Source organism: Parasteatoda tepidariorum, chromosome 5 (assembly GCF_982258835.1).
Source record: "Parasteatoda tepidariorum strain Cologne lab strain chromosome 5, Ptep-v5.0, whole genome shotgun sequence".
In the NCBI taxonomy this organism is placed as follows: Eukaryota; Metazoa; Arthropoda; class Arachnida; order Araneae; family Theridiidae; genus Parasteatoda; species Parasteatoda tepidariorum.
Window position 1 is genome coordinate 76,812,425 of NC_141759.1, and position 19,884 is coordinate 76,832,308.

Here is a 19,884-nt window from a genome sequence, read left to right on the forward strand (position 1 = left end):
TCATTTAAAAATTAGTTCAATTTACGTGAAAAATTAAGAAATTCACTAAACTCAAAATAAATGGTAAAAAAAAAACATTGATATTCAAGGCAATAAAACGTAAATTGTCTCATGGAAAAAATGCGTTTGTATCTCGGTTAAAATAATGTAAAATTTACGTTAAGAATCGGTTACGAAATTCTCGATAATAAAAATAAGCATTAAAAAAACGTTAACATTCACGGTTAAAAAAGGGAAATTTATACAAACGAAAATAAACGTTAATAATAACGCTAAAAGTGCGGTAAAAAAGAAACGTACTTGGCTAAAATAACGTCAAAAATTGGTTACGACATTCACTATAGTTAAAATAAGGTCATTTTTAGGTTTAAAATAACCCAAATTTTAACGTTTACTTAACAGATTTGTACTACCACTTGAAACGAAAATAAAACGTTTGGTAGAAAACGTTTAACTGCCTTGTGGCATTTTAACGTTATTTTTACGTAATTAATACTTATCACTGCTGCATGGGTAAGTTAGCGTATCTGATATGTAGCATAAATCAAAGTCGTTTACTACAGGATTATAACGGTTTGAAAAAAGAATAAAATGGAAGAAAAAAGTTTTCATGTAACAATAATTTTTTGTAGCACGCTGTCTAAAGTCTAAAAGATTTAAAATTTTTAAAAAAAAGGTGCATTGTTTAATTTTTATTTCAAAGGAAATTATTCCACCGCATTCGTTCAAATGTTCGACTTCATCATTTAAAAATTATATGGTTGAAAATTATAAGGTTGTAAAAGTTGCATGTCTTGCAATTAATACTTTTTGAACGATTTATAAGTAAATGATTAATAGAAAAAAGAAGAAGAAAAACTTATGATGATCCAAAAAATAGTGAATTGTCAGACATAGGCATTTTTACATCCTTTTAAATGATGTAATTTCTAAATGAACGTTTGAACAAAATTAGTCGAATTATTCTTGATAAATAAAAATTTAAAGGGAAAAAAAACTAACGATTTTGTTTTTGAAATTTCAGGAACTTTTTTAGAGACTGAATTCATAACAAAAGAGCTGAAAAATTAATTAATAAAAAAGTAGAAAAATAATTTAAAAAAAGACATAATCTCGTCATTAACTCACACGATTATATTTGCTAAAAATGATGGATGCTGTCTAATATTGCATTAATACAACCAAAGCAAAATATATCAATAAAATCGTGTGAGGAGGGCAAAAAAATAATAAATAAATAAGTAAATAAATAGATCGATTCGTAAATTTTAACTACTAAAAAAGTAGTAGTAGTAGTAGTGTAGTTTTTTAGTAGTGTACCCGATTATTACCTCTCGCAAAGCTGTTTTTTGGACTTATCCTTTGTAAAAGGACAAATCAAAAGGGCTTCTTAACTTCTGTATAAACGTGTAGTCGAACTGGTCATTGACCTGGAAATGTGATCGTCCCCTAGACTTAAGCTATAGTTTGTCTAAGCTAAGAACTCCTCCCGCCACAAAGTTTGAGGCCGTCTGGTGCCATGGAAACAAGAATGGCGCATTTTAGGGAGAGTAGCTCTATTATACAGGACTAACACAGTAGACCGAAGGAAGAGATTCCCTTTCTCTCGCCAACCTGAGCCGAAACTACTCCGAAACAGTGACCCCGCACCCCTACTTGAAATAGTCATACCTCGTTACCATAGTCACCTCCACAGGTTCAGGCGAATGTCTATGGGAGTTCTTATTTTAGACAAACTATACGAGGTATGCTCTCATTGAAAGAGGGGCCCTGGGAGCCAATGTATTTCCGATGTATCCCTCCATTTATGTTACGTTTATGAGGCCATGTATAGAGAGGCTTGATATACTAGGAAGTTTTATTATTGCGATTTGTGTTTAAATTTACTCCCAATTTCACCCATCAGGAGAGTTTTCTGTAATTTATAAATTCTAAAACGTCGTGAGCCTTAAATAAACTTAACAAAATTAATATCACAACATAAATAAAGCTTAAGATTTGTCTTGTTTTCAGCGTTATTCCTTATTTGGTTATATTTGTGCAAAAATATCGCCGTTTGATTGTAAGCCTAAATTGAGCATACAAGCCTGCAAATGTACGTAATTATAATAAACCAATAAACTGATCAGGGAATTCTTTTTTCCTGTAGCATGGATTCAGTTATCATTGTCATCAAGTTAAAATGGACAATTACAGTCAATTTTTTAAAATTTTTTAATGCATTCCTAATCCCTCAAATCTCAGTGAAAATATTTTATTACTTTCCTAAGAGTGCAATTTATTTAATCATTTTTAAGCAAAATATGCTTACTTTCATTTTTACCTGAAACGGAGAGTCACGTGATTATACACGAACTGACGTCACACGTGTTCATCTGTCGTTCATTTACAATACTGTAATGTGAAAACCGATACGTTCTTGCTTTCGTTTGAAATTTCATAATTAAATCCGACTATTTTAGATGGTTAATAATATAATAATTAATAAATTGGCCCTAATGTAGCTTAAGGTAAATGTGGGTTTGATAGAGCGTATTTTTATAATGTTAAATTTCAATGGTACCCTCTAGAACACAGATGACGAAATTTTCTAGCTCTGAGATTTTTTAATTCTATAAAAAAAGTGTTAGAATGAGTTATGCATGTCTGGTATTACTTATTAAATTAATGCGTTATAAATACAAAATTATTTTTTAACCATATTAATCTTTATTTTAAAGTATATTTCAAATTCATTTCGAAGATTTATTTTCGTGTTAAGTGAAAGAAATATTGAATCAATATTTTATATAAAATAGTTTCAGATTTTGAAATGTAGGAAAGCTTAAGTTATTGATATTTTTATTTTATTTATTCTAGTATGAATTCAAAGCTGGGAATTGTCTTCAATATAGCAGCAGCCCTTTAAAAAAAAAACTTATGATCCCAGCAAGGAAAAAAAAAATTCTTTAAAAAAAAAAAAAAAAAAAAAAAAAAAAAAAGTACATATTCCAGTAGATTTTATTGATTTCATTTTAATTGCCTTAATCTATGTTATAAGAGTATTTGAAATCAAGTATATGCATTTATTTAGTTCTACATTGCAGAAACAGGTATTAAATTTTATAAATGATCATTAAAAAGGCTGGGATAGCCTGGTTTGAAGAGCACTGTTGCAATTCGTAGGTTCGAATTCTTGCCGAAGATTCCCCGTGTAGTAAATGGTAACTGATGCACGTTAAATCTGTCGAGTTGCAAAGTCCTCCATGTTCCCAAAACAAATCATAACATACCTCTAGGTTCTGATCCAGAAGTTTCCTTGTCTTCTGGATTGGTTCAAAATTACAAGGCTACGGAGTTAAGCATTAGTAGTTGTAACCCCAAAATTAGGTCGGCTGTTCAACGACTGTTATAAAATTATTAAAAAAAAAAAAAAATTCAATATAAAAATATTTTTTCACTATAGCAAAGTTCCCATTTACTCAAGGAATAAAAATATTGAGAAAAATATCAACATTAGCATCTATTATTTTAAATTATTTTATAAATAATGAAGAATGTGCACTAGAATTTCTTTTCTTTTTGTATAAGTTTATTTTTTATCATTACTCCTTAGCTTTGGTGAAACAAAAACGTCTAGCGTAATGATATTCGCTAAAATTATGTGGATAAGTTAAATAACATTAAGTGAAATTTTAAGTATATAAGTAGATTTTGCCGATGATGATGGGCAGATATATTTCAATATATTGAAGTGAATCAACGACAGTGAATCAACACTTTCAAGAATCTATTCTATAGAATGAATTCTTGAAAGTGTTGATTCACTGTCTGTGATACTGAATGCTTAACCTGCTATTTTTTCAACTAGTTTAATTAATTTTTTAGTTAAAAACGTATAATTTATTAATTTTACTATTTTGCAAGCACTGACATATAGTTTGCAAAAGTAAGGAGAGAAATAAACAATAATCATATTTTGCATATACTATATTGAAGAAACTGGAATTATAATTTATAAATTTAAAGATAAAAATAATTTATAACTGTGCCGAAATTCCCAATTATTCATAGAATAATAAATATAAACTTTAATGCACATTTAAATACATAATACATAGTTTAAAAAAAAGGAGACATAAACTGCACCAGTATATATTATTTACTTAAAAAGAAAATCCAACTCTAGTAAAAATAAATAAATAAAAAAAGAAGCAAAATTTAATTTTATTATTTGAATTCTTGAACATTAGCTTATAGATTGTAACGATGATGAATTGATATTTTTCAATGGACTAGATTTATAAAAATACTGATTTGTTTTAATGCAATATTGAATAATAAAATGGTCAATCCTATATCTAAATGTATTCTATTTCTATCCAATCTACGACTGATTTTAAATTAGGTTGTAATGGATCATCATTTTAACTTAAAAATAAGTGGAATAAAAAAATATATCCTATGAACTTTAACACCACTGATTTCAGCTGTTGTTGATTCACTGTGAAGAGCTGCATAATCAATTCTTCAGATATTTTAGTGATAAATGAACAGTTAGACTCTTTAAAATCGTTCTTTAATTTTGCACTAACTCTCAAAACTTTTACTTTTAATTTACAAACGATTTTCATACGACTTAAGTGATATCAAAATTAAAAGAGCATTGAAATAGCCTCAGTGGATGAAGGCGGCAAGTTTCCATTCAGCACGTGTGACGTAATAAAAAATAAGGGATCGTTTTTGATTGCGTTACTTACCAAGGCCCTTTTGGGCACTTTAAATGTTTAATAACTAAATAAACATTTGGGGGGGGGGGGAATCAGGTTTTCGGTTTCAGGTGAGAATTTCCAAAATGTTAAGATTGAAAATAAATAACAGTGCATGTGGTATGTACTTTATTTACGTCGCACTAGAGCTGCACAATGGGATATTGGCGACGGTTTGGAAAATATCCCTGAGGATGATCCAAAGACATGCCATCGCCTCTGCAGAGAGGATGGCTCCCCTGCTTTGGTAGCCCGATGACCTGCTTACGAAGTTGAGCAATTTACGGTAGAACAGTTTAATGAGGACCGATACCACCACCCTTGGTACCAGGTGATCACCAACTGGTCCTGCAATTCCCTCACATTGCGAGGGGATAGCGGTCTGGGAAACATCCCTGAGAATGATCCAAAGACACGCTATCACAACTTGAGTCCTCTGCAGAGGAGATGGCTTCCTGCTTTGGTAGCCCAACGACCTGCGTGTGAAGTCGAGTAAGCTATGGTGGAACAGTTTAACGAGGACCGATACCGCACACTCTCGGTTGCTACACAGGCTGATCAGAGTGGTCACTCAACCGCTTACTGATCTCAGCCAGTGATGTATGAATTCGGTGTTCTACTGGGAACCGTGTCTTTACGGTCAGTCTACTGCGGGACAACAGTGCACAGATAACAGAAACAGAAAGCAATGCATCATTTTTTCTATCGCATCTTTAAAATTACTTCTGTGTCTCGCAGTGGACTGATCGTTAAGACACGGTTCCCAGCCGACCACCGAAGTCAAGCATCACTGGCTACGGTCAGTGTGCGGGTGGGTGACCACTTGGATCAGTCTGCGCAGGGACCGAGGGTGTGCGGTATTGGTCCTCGTTAAACTGTTCTACCGCAAAGTGCTCGACTTCACGTGCAGGTCGTCGGGCTACCAAAGCGGGGGTTCCATCCCCTCTGCAGAGGATCAAAATTGAGATGGCATGTCTTCGGATCATCCTCCGGGATGTTTCCCAGACCGTCACCAATAGCCGATTGTGCAGCTCTAGTGCGACGTAAATGAACAACTACAACTACTAAAATTACTTCTGCGAAGTTTTGTCAGTGAAAACGGTCCGTTTTCACCTATTGAGGTAAAAGAAAAGCCGACATCTACAGGCGGAATGTTGAAAATGCAGAAATGGAAAGCCAGAAGCTTTCCTTAGCAAGAAGTTTCTGTTGTCTTTTTTTTCCTAAGAAAGTCTTCTTCAATTTATGACACATTTCTCTTTTACTCTACATTGTTATTTTTAATTGATAATCTTGTTTTTAAAACAAGAGCACTGTAACTTATTTATAGAATAATCACAAGTATGACTTCAACTAAGGAAACTGGTAAAGCAGACGCACCCAAAAATAGCCTTGGAATCCCAGCTGCAGTGTTTGTCGTGAGTTAATTATGATTTATAAATATATGCTAATTTTCTAGTTGTACCACTAACTCATCTATAGAAAAAATTTTAACTCTACTGTGTCATCAAGTTTGATACTCTGGGCATTTATAGATATTTTGAAATCGTTAAAACGTGTTCTCCATAGAGACTATTAAAATTGTCCTTTCGGCATGTGCTAATGAAATATTATTTTCATTTTAAGCTAATTTAAATTTTTGATATTTGGGATATTTCTATGCCGGTTCCTGTTCATGTCAACTACAATCGCCAAGGTGCCCAAGGGTTTTTGCCCTCGCAAAAAATTAGGATCAAATATGAAGTGGCTCTGAGTCATATCTTACGAATTTGTCTCTTTCTGTGATCCTTTTTCTTAGCTTTGTGCCACTGCCCGGTTGTCACCGAAACAGCTTTCTTACGCGGATAACCGATATAGGAATTCTTCCTTCTCGTTTTTTGCAAAATGTTTGCTTTTTTCTGTAAATTTTTTTATTAGTAAATTTTCTTAATTTTGTATGTTAATAAAAGTTCTATGCCAAAAATGTTATTTACTTCTTTGATCATTGCTAGTAATTGAATACTAGTACTAGTAATTACCTCGCTAACTTATTTATTTTGTCTGTCATTGCATGTAATATTTGGGTCCCAGAGCTCATTCTAGGCAGAGAAAAGGGCAGGGTGCAAAAGTTTAAAAAAAAGGGTATTATTATTCTAAAAAGGCAATAATTTCTTTGTATGGACTTTACACGTTCTATTAAAAAGCATTGTAAATTTTTTTTTTTAACTTTACTAAAAGTACCAAAGCAATCATATTAATTACTAATTTTTATTAATAAATTGACATACATATATCGAGTTAATGAGCTAATTAGCTTAGTAATTTATTAAAATGCATGCATATATTAATAAAATAATAAATGTATGTTTTAGGTGTCTGTAGTTATGATTTAATAATTAAAATGATTGATAATAATTATGATTTAATGATAGTGAAGTAACTGCAAACTTTCAAAGACAAATGCAACAAGGGGGTGTGATGGCTATTTTTCCTTTCCCATATAAATCTATGTATTGACAGCAATGACAAACTAAATAAAAAAAGTTGAAAATAAGGAAGGGTTGAGGAAAGAAAGGGCAAAAAGTGTACGGAGTCTATTACATCAGGGCACTAATTTACTTCAGGGGCAACAGGGTGGATTATTTTGACTAAAAGGGCAGCAGAGTGCTGCACCCTGTTTACCCTGCCTAGAATGACTGGGTCCACTTTATAATCACCCTATATTTCTAACTTGGATGGAATATTTAAACCAATGGTAATTCAGTTAGATAGTCTTATTATAATTTTTAATTATAGTTAGAATTGGCACATTAAAAAAAAAAAAAAAATCTTGGAATGATTTTTATATAAAAAAAATTTTTAAATTATTTTTTTGCCAAGACCTTAGTCAATTTTACACAGAGGTATTAATATAGAAATAATTTGGAGAAAAAGTTAAGTTTACTGAACTTATGTGTGCTAGTTTGTAATGCTAGATATAGATTATTAGCATTAAGGCAGATTATTTATGTTAGAGTGTTTATGTTAATGCATATATATTATTTTCTATTTAATTCTTGTATAATATTTAATTATACCAGAATCTGACCAGGCCAAATTTACTACGGGTTAACGGTACCTTCACAAATTCATCTTAAGGAAAAACAGTAGTTTCACAAAAAACGTTTTCTTAAAATTTTATTTTTTTATCCCGTAAAAAACGATAAATCATAATAACGATATTTTTACCATATTTTTGTGTTGGTTTTTTAATATAATTTTTAAGTTTCACAAATTATGTCAAATTTTCATAAAATAGGTACTACCTCTCAGAAAAACATTGACAGACCCCTGTATACATAAATTCTTAAACAATCTGAAAAATTTGTATCAACTTTTTCCACTTTATAGTTTCAATTCTAACTTTGTTTATGGCTAATAGTTTAAAATATATGTATATATAATATGCAAGGAAATTTAAGGTAAAAAATATTAGACTGTAATTACCTCCTTGGATATTTAAAAAATATTAAAGTAACTTCTTGCATTTTTTTTTTTTTAACTTTCATATTTTTATGGTTGATTGATGAAAAAAAATCTGATTTACAGAATAGAAAATTAAAGGAAAAATAAAATATAAATCAAAGAAAGAAAAAATAAATTTTCGGTACAATTTTCTTAGTCTTATTTCTCCATTAATATCTAATTTTTAAAAAATTTTTGATTACTTACTGGTCTTATATTCTTTTTTTGAAAAAAGAACAAAGTAAATTAAAGTTAAATCCTAATATAGAGTGCAATTTTTATGAATTGAAAGTTGTTGCCAAGATTAAAACAGCACATTTATACATTTGTGTAGTAACTTTAAAATATTTACAGAGTAAAGTTAAATTAGATGTAGTACTGATGTGTTATGCATTTTCTCCATTTTTCAGAAGTTTTTTCCTTGCAAATGTTGACCATTAAAATGACCAGTGTGGGATCTGAATTGTGCTTCTAAATGTAGAAGTGTGATGTAATGATTCGGGAGAGTGGATGTAACTTAAAAAGAAAAGTTCGGAGAAACTTAAAAAGAAAAGATAAAGATTTCAACTTTATCTTTTCTTTTTAAGTTTAACTGTCATTTCACAGTATTGATTTGTCCAGAATTTACTGAACTTTTTTTTTTATGAGGTTAAGAAATTGCACCCTTGTTTTAATCAATAGGAGGATTTTTATATTAACTTTGAAACGATGTGCATGTGCAAAATCTTAAACACTGTTTATTTTATTATGTGCAAGTACCAAGTTTAAATTCATCCGGAATCCACTACTCTGATGTTTTTTCCAATTAAAGAAATGGCCGGATAATTTTTCTGTCTGTCTACGTTGCTCAGATAAATTGATAATGTTGGCATTAATTTTGAAAAGATGCCCACGATTATAGTACATACGTCATAAATTAGAGTATAATTTTTATTTAGAGATGTGTTGTTTCGTTTTTAATAAAGCCTAGGAATTCTGACTGCACTGCATTATGTATTAAGAAGTAAATTTTTTGTATGTGAAAAGATTCATTATGAAGGTAGAGAGAAATTTTTATTGCTTTGGATCTGCTGAAATGATGATTAAATGTTGGTATAATTTTAACGTATTTTGAAGGAAAAAATATTATAAACATTTTATATTATAAGTGAGTAATTTCAAGGTACATTTATGATTCTATTTTTTTTAATGCCATGCTTCTTTAGTGTTAAATAATAGTTTTGTGGTATGTATGTATTTAAAAGATCAGTTTTTGATGTTTTGACTTTTTTTCCTTCCCAATCTTGCTGTATTTCTTACTCTTAAATTATTTGTAGGAAGATGTTGATAGTTTTATGAAAGGTGATGAAAACCAAGAAAATGCTGAATTAGTTTTGAGGCAATTAGATGAGCAGCATAGTAAATATAAGTTTATGGAAATGAATCTTATGAGGAAGAAAAGAATGTAAGTTATTTTTCTAAAAATTATTATTATTTTTAAAACTTTTTGTGTTTTGTTTGTTTTAAGATCTAAAAATTGCAAATTTTGCTTAAAATGCCTGTTAAAATGAATGAATCAAAATTGTCAAAACTATCCCCTGCAAAATTATTTCAGGGAACTGCAACAGAAGAAATATTCTTTCAACAGGGTGCATAGCGTTTTTAAAAAGTGCTTAAAGGTGCTTATTTTCGTTTTTTAAAAGCCCTTAAAGTTGCTTTTACCATTGAGTGTTTTTAAAAAGTGCTTAATTTTCCCTTTTCCAAAATGAAATTTTTCCTTTACCATGTTGATTTTCGCTACTAATTATGCAGAAAGACACTGTTCACAATGTTCTATTCAATGTTTTCACAATTAATTCATCCCCAATCTATTTCGGTGTATCGTCAGTCCGTTGAAAACGCCATTCGATTGACATGATTCAAAAAATTTTGACGATTGTCAAAAACAATGCCGAAATTGTTTTTTTTTTTGACATGACGGTTAAAACCAGATAAAACCGTTAATTGTCAAAAACTTTCCAACCCTATCTAATTATGATATTTTTTTAAAGTGCTTAAAAATATTATTTGAGTGCATGAAAAGTGCTTATTTTTTGTTGAATAATTTGACTAAGTACCCTGTTTCAAATTTTATCTTTTTGTTTAAGTCTCAAAAATGTTTATATGTATCAATTTCGAAAAATTTGTAAAAAAAAAACAATCGAAATTGTTGTGAATGAAATTTTATAAATTTGAATTTATAAAAATAAATTAATCCTTTTATGTATGAGTAATGCCTTACTATTTTTTGACACTGTGAAAGAATTCTGCCCTCAAAAGTATTTTTTTGAAAGGATCAAAATTTTCATAAAAAATTATGCTTGGCAGTATAGAGTACACTGTCTTTTGAAAAGAAATGAACTAGTATTTAAAATTTTAACACATTATTTTTTATTGAAACCTTTTAGTAAAAAATAGCAACTTGAGATGTGATATTTTAACTTTCATGCATATAGCTCGTACAACTACTGTCTTTAGTGTAGAGCATCTTAAATTTCAGTCTTGTCCAGAATATGAAGTTAATGTTTTTATAATTATCTTCTTCAAAAATTTATTTGGGAGGTTTCTATGTGAATTATACATTTTTCTTTCTAGCCTAAAGAAACAAATTCCTGATATCAAAACATCATTAGATATGCTCAAGTTATTAAAAACTAAAAAGGTTTGTATTATTTATTTGTATAATTCCGTAATATTATTATAAAGTATTTCTACAAGTTTAATTTAAACATTTTACTACCAAAATGCTAGTGGATGTTTATTAAAACAGTTTAATAAAAAAAGAAAAAAATTATGAAAAAAATATGAATTTTTTGTATTTTTGATTAAAACATCATTGTTTATTATTTTTATTAGTTTTAATTTGATGAGAAAATGGTATAATAGTCTGTCTACTTTGCCAACAAATATTCCAGACTGTAGGTGCGAAATAATTTAGCTAAGAGAAAAAATTCTTATGGTACCACATACCTGCCAGCTCTTCCGATTTGGACAGAAGATTTTTAAATTTCAGACCCATTTTCGAACTTTTGATCGGAAACACAAAGCTTCCATTTCTTTGAAAATTGATTAATTTTTTTCTTTTGTGTAATTTTGATTATTATTTTAGGTAGAAGAAAATAATTTGTAAAATTTTTTTAAAAAAAAAGGTATTTAAAAAAAAACCCTAACAAAATCCATTGTAATATAATATAAAGGAAATAATTGGTAACCCTTGCTTCTCACATTTTCTCGCTTTCTCCACTTCTCATAGAAAATAATGTGAATCACGTATACCATGTACATACAAAGAATACCATTTGATTCTATCTGAACCAGATAATTTCAATTTCGTTACCGTGGAAACAAGTGTAGAGGTTGTATAGAAAGGTTGTATAAGGTATTGAATGAATTCAACTCATAGCTGGAATTTTCGATTTAGTTTAACTGTTCTCTTACGCTTTTATTTTGAGAACAATGGGTAATATGAGTAAACAGAGATGGTGTAGATGGGTAAATTTCAATTTGTTTCATAAGCTCTCGAGATGTAATGAAAATGCAAAAGGTAAAATTTACATTAAGGGGTCCAAACTTAGGACCGCTCTCCTGACCAAACTATTGGGACTATAATTCTCAGATTGCTGCTACACCCTATATTTTGGGGATCAGAAAACCGAATCTGTTGACTAAAAAGTATGTTTATTCAAAGAAAGTAAGTTTCTGTTTTTATTTTACAACTTAAAACATTGTCTGCATTTACTTATTAGCATATTTGAGATCACACTCTCAAGCTATAAAGATCAAATCTTAGAACAAAAGTTATTAGAACATTACTTAGAACATTAGATCAAAAGTTATTTGAGGTAGTCCTTTTTCTGGGGGGGGGGCACGGTACACGTATACTTAAAAAAAATTTCATCCATATGTAAATAACAAAATGTTTCCTTTTTCTGCAAAATAGTTTAACACGCTTTTTTATTGATATTTTCATCATTTAAGTTGATAGTTATTCTTAAGCTAATTGTTTTTTTTACTCTTATACCTGTATTGTATAAATCTATATCTGTTTTATCTATCATATTCTATATTTTTGTTAAAAAACCAATCATACTTTTTGTTTGTTTTAGGAAGAATCAGCAAATGTGGATACTCAGTTTATGGTTTGTGATGATCTCTATATAAAAGCTAAAGTGCCCCCAACTGATAAAGTTGGTTTATGGCTTGGAGTAAGTTTTTAGTCTCATAAATAAAAAATTTAAAAACATCCTAAAATATTTTACAATTTATTGTGTGTAATCTAATCTATTTCATTGAATGTGTTTTTTTTCATTTTGGCTAGGTATCAAACCTAAATTTTATTTCACCATGTACAGGGGCTCTTATTTTATTATGATTATTGCTGTTATTTTATTTATATTGTTAGTTATAGACTCTATAATTAATTTTACGAAATTTATTCTTAGGATTTTATCTTTTCAGTAATTTTTTTTTATTGATGTCCAAGTTGAGTATGAAACTCTGGGAGTTAGGCATTCAATTGACCACCCAACCGGAGCATCTGCTCCTACACCCAAAGGAAATGAGTACAGTAGTGTGCTGGAATGAGTACAGTAGACAATGGCCTTCCATTCACTGTCGCTTCACTTAGTTTTGTTTGATGGCATTGAATATTATAAATTTCTTTAGTAGATTTGTTTAAAAAAGTAATGCAATACTAGTTATTTTATTTCAGATTTTAACTTGTTAATCAATCATTGCAGAATTAATATTTTTGTATCCATTTTCATTTATCTAAATAATTTCAGAGCATAAAAATTTACAATTTTGTTTTCTTTAAAGGAAAAGGGGAAAAAAACATTGTTATCTTGTCTTGAAAAGATTATGTTTTACAGGGTTGGCAGTGCACAGGGAGAATAGAAGAAACCTGGAAAATCCAGGGAATTTAAAAATCTCCTAAAATAACAGGAAATACTGGAAAATGAGTACTTGGAAATACGGGAGATTTTATTTCTTATTTTCCTGTTTTAAAAAATGGTGACCACTCAAAGCGTGATTTATGGGATATTTATGGATATTTCAGCTGTTCTTTATTTCTCGAAGTTTTTCCAGAAATTAAATAAAACTAGTCTAGTTAGCCCAATATAGCTCACACTCAAGCACAGTGATGTTTTCCTACTTAAAATATTGCAGGGTTGCCACAGAGGACTAAAATGCAACTATTTGCTACTATTTTTGGCATGAGGCGACTATGACAACTTTTTTTTGCCTGAAAAGGCTAAAAAAGCAACTATTTTCAGGAAGAGGAGACTATTGGGAGACTTTTCTGTACTCCTAGCGATGTTTTTTTAAACACAAATTGGGTTCAAAATCTGCAGCCCACAATAACTTTTGAACACTCTGAGCTTTTTTGTTTTTTAAAAATAAAAAAATTTGAAAATTTTTAATTGCAAATTTGAGTCCTCACTTTTTAATTCATTTAATCTGCAGATTCCTTTGTAAGTCTATTTCTCTTCTCGGTCGCCTTTATAATGGTTATTGCTTCAAAATTTTGCATGATTTTAATAAATAAAAATAATTAATACGATATTACGATGAGTGAATTTCAAAATTGAGTAATGACTTTTCACAATATATATGTGTATATAATATTTCCTAGATAAATTATTGATAAAAATTCTTAACGTTTATATAAAAATTATCATATTTGCCACCAACTTGACTAAATGGATCATGGTATATGACATTTAAGTCATTAACAAAATATTAGTCATATTTTTGATGAATTTTTGTTCTTATTTAGGCAACTATTTTGATGAATTTTTGTTCTTATTTAGGCAACTATTTTCATGCTTTAGGCTACTAAAAGAAACTATTTCGTCCATTTTTTTCTGTGGCAACCCTGTATTGTGTATATTATGTACAGGGGAAAGAAAAAAACAGGGATTTTTTTTCTTCCAAATTTGAATGGAATAACATGCATCATGATCAGAATTTTATATCAGCTAACAATTGTACACACCATTGATTTATTATTTAGTTTGGTTTGAGCTCGTAAATGTAAAGTTAAGCTATTAAGTTTTGACTTTTGATATTAATTTTGGTAATTAACTTACATTTTACTTATAAATATACAATATTGGTAGATGATAGAATTTTTTAACTAGAAATTATATTTCATTGCTAGTAAAATTATTGTATTTATTTTAAATGCAATTTTTCTTTTCTTTAAGTGATGTAATAGTTAATGGGAATTTAGAATTAGGAGAAAATTTTAAGAATTTTATTATCAATCATATTCATAATCAAAGTAGTTTTAGTTTTATTTATTATGTAATTATCAAAAGTTGGTTTAAAATTATATTTAGTTTTTTTTTCTTGCTTTCTCAGGGTGCATAGCGTTTTTAAAAAGTGCTTAATGGTGCTTATGCTTATTTTTGATTTACGTTTTTTAAAAGCCCTGAAAGGTGCTTCTTTTTATTTGTCGTTTGTAAGAAATCCTTGATTTTCTATCTTTTAAAAAGAGATTTTTTCTTTACTGTATCGATTGTCGTTCTAAATTATAAAAAATTCATGACTTTCACAATTTTCTCTGCATTATTTATTGGAAACTAGTTATTTTATCATGATTATGTAAAGTTTTTGAAAATTTTATTGATTTTATGTTTATACATTAAGAACTTTAAACAGTAGGAAAGAATAATTTTCATTAATGCACAGATCCAAATTATGATTTTTTACTTAAAAGTTGCTTATTTTTTGAAGAATTAGAGAAATTATTCAACATGTTTTTTTACATTTGGTGAAGCTAGATTATCTCTTTTAGACTACTTTGGTTTCCTTTAAGCTTATTCTTTGACATTACATGTTTTAGGAAAATTTATTATTCTACTTATTTCATTACTTATTTCACTAAAATTTATTTTTCTGTAGGAAATATTTTGCTTAAATTTATCATTTATTTGAAAAAATAAGTTTAAGCATTATATTTCTAAAGAATTTATTCTTCAATATAGAATAATAAATTTTATCTGTAGTAGTTTTATCTATGAAATTAATTTAATGTTCTTGGTGCCTTTCAGTTTTATCATTAGACTCATTACAATGAAGTGGAGAGAAGTGTTCTTTTAAGTTTTTATTTATTGAAAACAATTTTGTTGATTATTTTAACAATGTTTTCTGTGAAGTCTGAACTAAATTACTTTTTATATTTTCCCTTTTCAAGAGGTTTAACTTTTTAGATAACTTCTTTTTTCCACAATCCCAATGGTGTCTTAATGATCTTCACAATTTTTATTTTCTCTTTTTTTCTTTGATTTTGCCTAAAATGTGCATTAGGGTTGGCTATATTCACCACATTTATCTTAGAATCGATACATATGGATTATTAAATAGCCAGATAATGATAGAAAATTTAGTACTATAATATTTTATTTTGTTTAGTTTTTAAATTTTAAGTGCTTGTGTAGTATTGCACGTACTTTTAATTATCAGATCTTGTTATTATTCCATTTTTAATTATGTGTAGCAAAATGGCTTAACAGTATTGTAATATATTAAACAGAGAGGTTGAATTTCTCCCCCTCCATTACGAAGCATATTTTTATCTTGATTTTATTAGTTATTTCTTCACAATTGTTTAAATTTTTATACAATTATTTCAATTTTCACATGATTTTTTTAGGCTAATGTTATGTTAGAGTATACATTAAAAGATGCAGAGGATTTGTTATCCAGAAATTTTCAAACTGCTACAAAAAATCTTTCTCAATTAGAAGAAGATTTAGATTTCTTACGCGATCAACTTACTACTACTGAAGTCAGTATCCTTTATCAATGTTTTCTTTTTATTTTCAAAAAAGGGTAAGAGTTTTTATATTTGTGTTTTTATTTTTATTGTTTTGTTCATCAGTTTACTAATTGATGTACTCATTAAATTTATTATCAATTTTTAGTTTATTTTTTGTTCGTTTTTTTTTTCCTTCTAAGAATAGTAATTTTTTGGTATCTAATTTTCTGAAATCATATGAATGTTTATTTGTTGAAAGTATTGTTAGTATGTCTAAATCTGTTGGTTTATTCTAGTTGGTTTATTCTAAATTTCTGTTTAATTATTTCTTATAAAAGTACCATTTATAATATTTTTAACTTCAAATTTAAAAGTCTTTGCTATTTTTGAAATTTATAGGCAGTACCTATGATAATCTCATTTGAAAACTTAGTACAATTTATAAAATATGATTGAATAAATCCTATTATAAATTTGTTCGAGCTAATATTTTAGAATCCTATTAAAGGAATAAACTTTAATGAATAAAACCAAACAATGTGAAAAATGCACAAATAATACCTCATGAACAGGCACTTTAATTTCAATTTCATAATTACATAAAAGATTATAGAACCAATGTGATATATTGATTATAGAGTCATTTTGACTTTTTATGTTAGCTAAAAGGTGTTTTTTCACTGTGTTAATTTATTGCAAATATTGATATTAATTTTTTTTTTCAGTGGCAAATTTGTGCTATAAAATTTTTATTGCTTCAGAAAATTTTCTGTCTACCTATTCTATGTTTTGTTTTTAATTTTGATTTTCAGTTAAAGGATCACGTAAAAGGCAAATGGGTATAAACTTTTGTATGTCATTTTTTAGTATCTTTAAAATTAATTTCAAGTGTATGTTTAAAATTAATTTTAAAAATGCTCTTGTAAAAATTAAAAAATAATTTGTATGTTTTTTCTTAAACATATGGATACAGTAGTGTTAAAGAATTTTACATATAAAATGAATGTAATTAATTTCTTATTACATTTTAGCATTCATATTAATATTTTAATTTTTCAAGAATTTTAAATACTGAGGCATTATTTAATTTTTTTCATTCTCTTATTATCAAGCAAAAACTTTTGTATTCAGAATAATTATAAAATAATAGATGTTAGGAGCTTTATCGCTTGAATACTGTTAATAAGCTACAATAAAATATTATAGTCAAATATTTCCTTTTTTAAAAGAAATATAAATCATGAAAAAATAGATTGCTTAGAATTATAAAAGCAATATTTAAATAGAATCACAAAGTAAGTTAGTTTACAATAATTTTAAAAATTCCTTATTTGTTATACATCATATATTTAAATATTTTAATAAATTGATTTGTTTTAGATACTGGGGCTTTATTTTTAGGTTATTTTTCATTTGAATGTAATCAAGCTAAAACTTTTGTATTCAAAGTAATTATTAAGTAACACATGTTTTTATTGTAAACTGCTTATTAAAATACAGCATTCACAATGATAATATAAGTTTAAACTTTTCCCATAAAAATATTGACTTAGGAGTAAAAATATTTTTGTTTATCACTTTAATAGTTACAGATCAGTCACATTGACTTGAGTATAAATACAATCAGATGAGTAGCTATTAAGGGTTGAAGAATCAGATCCTTGTTCCTTACTATTGGGAAGTAATGGCTGCAATTCAGCATAGTTCTTTTATTATAGTTTCTAGGTTTCAATTGCATGTCTTTTCCTTTATTTTATTTCTAAACCTGCAGTTTCCAATTTTTTATGGCTAGAGCCTTAAATGATAAAGCACCTTTTGGTAAAAACTTATTTAAGTAAATTTATGTTGGTAAAACTTATTATTTGGTAAACTTATTAAGTTTATAAAAAAAATTGGCGTCTATTAATATACTTTAAAAAAAACTAATAACTGTTTTGATAATATTTATGTGAAGAATTAATTTTTTTTTTCAGTCAATGTTTTATTAATTAAAATTGTAGATTTTATTCTATCAAACAGTTGAATTCATAGGTCTAAAGTGGCACCCAAAGTTTCTGAAATTGTTTTTTAATGAAGCTGGATAAAGTACTGAATTATGGTTTTCAATAAAGAACTGTTATAATGGTTATGAGAGAAACATAATTCTTTATTCTAGGATTTGGTAATTTTATTTTGATTTGAGAAGTTTGAGGAGAAATAATGATTCAGTTTTTATTCAATGCATATCTTCTCATAATTAGTTCAATATATTGTACTTGGAGGAAATATTTAAAAAAAAAAAAAAGAAGAAAAAAGCTGTGAGAGTGACCGAAATATCAATTAAATGATGGCTTATTGTTTGCTTATAAATATGAGGTTTTACAAAATGTAAACTATCAGAACCCCGGTCAGGGGTGATTGTATTTGGGGTTTTTCGTATCATCCCTTCAGTCCTAGAAACTAGGAACAGTTTATGTGATTTTTTTTCGCAGAATTCTGCTTATCTCAAAACCATTGACTGGCAAAATTCCGCAAAATTCTTACTGCTACCTAAAATTTAAGGAAAGAATTATGTTCTAAAATTTACAATTTAGAACCTTCCCTGAATCGCATTAATATTACATTTTTATATGCATCACTCATCCTCATTTTTTGTTTGGTTTCTCAGATCTTTATTGTTTTTAATATTTGAAACTACATTGGAATTCTCTAATATTGCGATTCATATCCACACGATTGTAATATCAAACATCGATTTTCATATTAACAGGATAGAAAAGTTACTCATTGTAAATCGTATTCAGGCGATTTAAAAATTGTACACCGCGATTCGTATTCACGTGATTTAAACATCCAATGTAACAATTTGTATTTTCAAGTTTTTGAAATCAATATCGCAATTCATATTCACGCGAGTTTAAAGTCCAATGTCGCTATTTGGATTCACGGGATCTAAAAATCATGCATCGCGATTCGTATTTACTCAATACTAAAATCTAATAATGCTATTTTTATTTTTGCGTTTTTAAATCCAATATCGCTATTCATATTCACGAAATTTTAAGGTCCAATATCGCGATTTTTGTGAGCTCTTAAAGTAATTACTATAAATATTCTTTATTGGTAAGTAATTAAATTATAAATCTTTGTTCAAAAAATTATATTGAATATGAATAGTATATAAATTGATCTCTTGTTATCGAGTTTTTGCACGTAAAAATTTCAGGTTTTTTCACTTGGTGTCACAATCCCTTCTGCCCTGTGAACCTTCTACAGGGTTCTGTAGAACATCATTTTAGAACGGCTGCATCAGACAATGTAATATTGAAATAAAACTCACTGTTTGAATACTTAACTTTACATAGATATGGCAAGAGTTTATAATTGGGACGTCAAAAGAAGAGCAGCAGAGAAAGAAAAAACTGCTCCAGTCCTTTAATTTGCTGTGTATTTGATTCCATTTGTATAAATGCATAATTTCTTCTTATTTTGTGTAAGTTATTTTTTAATAATGAAAATAATGGCTTCCCTCATCAACACTCTAACAAGGCATGCAGACAACTTATTATTGAACTTGTATCTTACCGAGGATTTAAATTATATAACCTCCTTTGCTGTGTTAAAGAGAAATTCTTCATGCTATATTGATTACAAAGATGTCTGGTAACTGTAATTAAAAAGTTTTTTTTATTGGCTTTTTTTTCTTGTTTTATTGCGTTTGTTACACAAGATCTTCACAAAATATCTTCACCGTAATAAGCCAGCTATGCTTAAAGATACATTTAAGTGTTTTCTTTCATCAATTCAGTTTCTAAAATGACTGACATAATGAAAATTCGATTTTAAAAAAATGGAAGGAATTGGAAATGTATAGTTTGATATTTTCTGTACAGG

The 19,884-nt window shown here is 28.3% G+C and overlaps 1 protein-coding gene across 1 annotated transcript; it reads left to right on the top strand.

The window, feature by feature from the left end:
- Positions 1–5,854: 5,854 nt before the first annotated feature.
- On the top strand, positions 5,855–19,685 carry LOC107445779 (prefoldin subunit 3). The gene is made up of 6 exons (XM_043053397.3): positions 5,855–6,163; positions 9,545–9,672; positions 10,842–10,908; positions 12,353–12,451; positions 15,907–16,045; positions 19,356–19,685. The coding sequence occupies exons 1-6, from the start codon at positions 6,089–6,091 to the stop codon at positions 19,427–19,429; spliced, it is 582 nt and encodes a 193-aa protein (XP_042909331.1). The 5' UTR covers positions 5,855–6,088; the 3' UTR covers positions 19,430–19,685.
- The last annotated feature ends 199 nt before the right edge of the window (positions 19,686–19,884 follow it).

Excerpts from the sequence above, each read along its gene's own strand:
- LOC107445779 (XM_043053397.3), top strand. The coding sequence starts at position 6,089 with ATGACTTCAACTAAGGAAACTGGTAAAGCAGACGCACCCAAAAATAGC. Across the intron at positions 6,164-9,544 it reads TCCCAGCTGCAGTGTTTGTC|GAAGATGTTGATAGTTTTAT; the intron begins GTGAGTTAATTA and ends AATTATTTGTAG. Across the intron at positions 12,452-15,906 it reads AAGTTGGTTTATGGCTTGGA|GCTAATGTTATGTTAGAGTA; the intron begins GTAAGTTTTTAG and ends TGATTTTTTTAG.